At 40.5% G+C, this 1,678-nt stretch overlaps 1 protein-coding gene across 1 annotated transcript; it reads left to right on the top strand.

Annotated features, from left to right (window-relative positions):
• The first annotated feature begins 235 nt into the window (after positions 1-235).
• On the top strand, positions 236-1,174 carry LOC136113539 (olfactory receptor 11L1). The gene has a single exon (XM_065858706.2). It carries the CDS (start codon positions 236-238, stop codon positions 1,172-1,174), a length of 939 nt encoding a protein of 312 aa, XP_065714778.2.
• The last annotated feature ends 504 nt before the right edge of the window (positions 1,175-1,678 follow it).

The following is a 1,678-nucleotide window of genomic DNA, read 5'->3' as shown; positions in this document are numbered from 1 at the left end:
AGTTCATGAAATACATGTTAAAACTTACATTTCATAAGGGAGAGAGAACAGGATGGAGGGGAGGGAGGAAGGGAGGGAGGGAGAAAAGAAGGACAGACTAATAGTGACTTTAATACTGTTCTCAAGGTTTATTTGAGTATCATAGTCTTCGTAGACAATGTTTTCACCACTGAAAGTTAAAATACTCTGATATTGATTATTCCCTTATCAGACAAATCCTAGCTCTCTCCAAGACATGACAAATCTTACAGCAGTACTGGAATTCAGGCTACTGGGCTTGAGTAGCAATGCGCACTGCCAGATCCTGCTGTTCACAGTGTTTTTGGTTATTTATACTCTCACCATCTTAGGAAACATCATTATTATTTCAGTGGTGACACTGGAGCCAAGACTTCATTTGCCCATGTACAAATTTCTCAAGAACCTCTCTTTCCTAGAGGTCTGTTACACCACCACAGTTGTACCCAAGATGCTGGCCAATCTACTGGCAAAGAGGAAGAGCATCTCCTTCTCAGGGTGTATGGCACAGCTTTACTACTTTATTTTCTTGGGAGCCACTGAGTGTTACCTTTTGGCAGTGATGGCATATGACCGATATGTTGCAGTCTGCAAACCCCTGCACTATGGCGTGATCATGACTGCTGAGTCTTATACCTGTCTGGCTATGGGCTGCTGGGTCACTGGTGTTTTCACCGGTTTTCTGCCCTGTCTGATGGTCTCCAGATTGCGTTTCTGCAGTGACAACGTCATTAATCACTTCTTCTGCGATATCCCTCCACTGCTGAAGCTTTCATGCTCAGACACCACTGTCACAGAAGCTGTCATCTTCATCCTCTCTTTTCTGGTACTTGCCAGCTGTTTTCTGTTGACTCTTGTCTCATACCTACTTATAATTCTCAGTATCCTGAAGATACCCTCTGCTTCTGGAAAAAGAATCACCTTCTCCACCTGCAGCTCACACCTCATGGTAGTGACTATATACTATGGTACGATGATCTCCATGTATGTCCGTCCCTCCTACAACCTGTCCTCAGAGCTCAATAAGGCTGTATCTGTGCTCTACACAGTAGTCACACCCCTTCTCAACCCAGTAATCTACAGCTTGAGAAACAAGGCATTCAAGAAGGCCTTGGAGAAAATAGTCGTCAGACACCATCGTCTTCATTCTTCATGAGTTGGGAACACTTTGAGATTGACCCTTGTTGATATTCAGGATCTTTGTTGTATTCTGACTACAGAACAGGTTATCATGAGCATGAGCAATAGCAGCTGTTTTTGTTGCTTTTGTATAAAGAAATAATTCAAGGAAGCTATTACTGTAAACCAAAATGACTCATGGACTATACAATGTTCCACTTTCCTGTTTCTCCTCTTCCTCTTTCTTTACCCATCATTTAATTTACTTTTTACTACTACTATAATTGCTATCTGAATTACACTATTCTTCTTATTAGTGCACAGACACAAATATGCATGAACACTCAAAGGTTAATACATTATTTTAAATTTACAAAATATTTACGTGCTTCCTTGCTTGTAGATTTTTCTCTTGATGTGCCTGGTCATATTTTTTCTTTTTAATTCACTGATTCAGAAGAAATGTCACTATGTATTTCTTATACTTCATTTCGGCCATGTGAAATCAATCTCTTGACACAAAGCAGAACAAGTGTATTTG

Source organism: Patagioenas fasciata, chromosome 12 (assembly GCF_037038585.1).
Source record: "Patagioenas fasciata isolate bPatFas1 chromosome 12, bPatFas1.hap1, whole genome shotgun sequence".
Classification (NCBI taxonomy): Eukaryota; Metazoa; Chordata; class Aves; order Columbiformes; family Columbidae; genus Patagioenas; species Patagioenas fasciata.
This window is presented reverse-complemented; position numbering and strand designations above follow the sequence as displayed.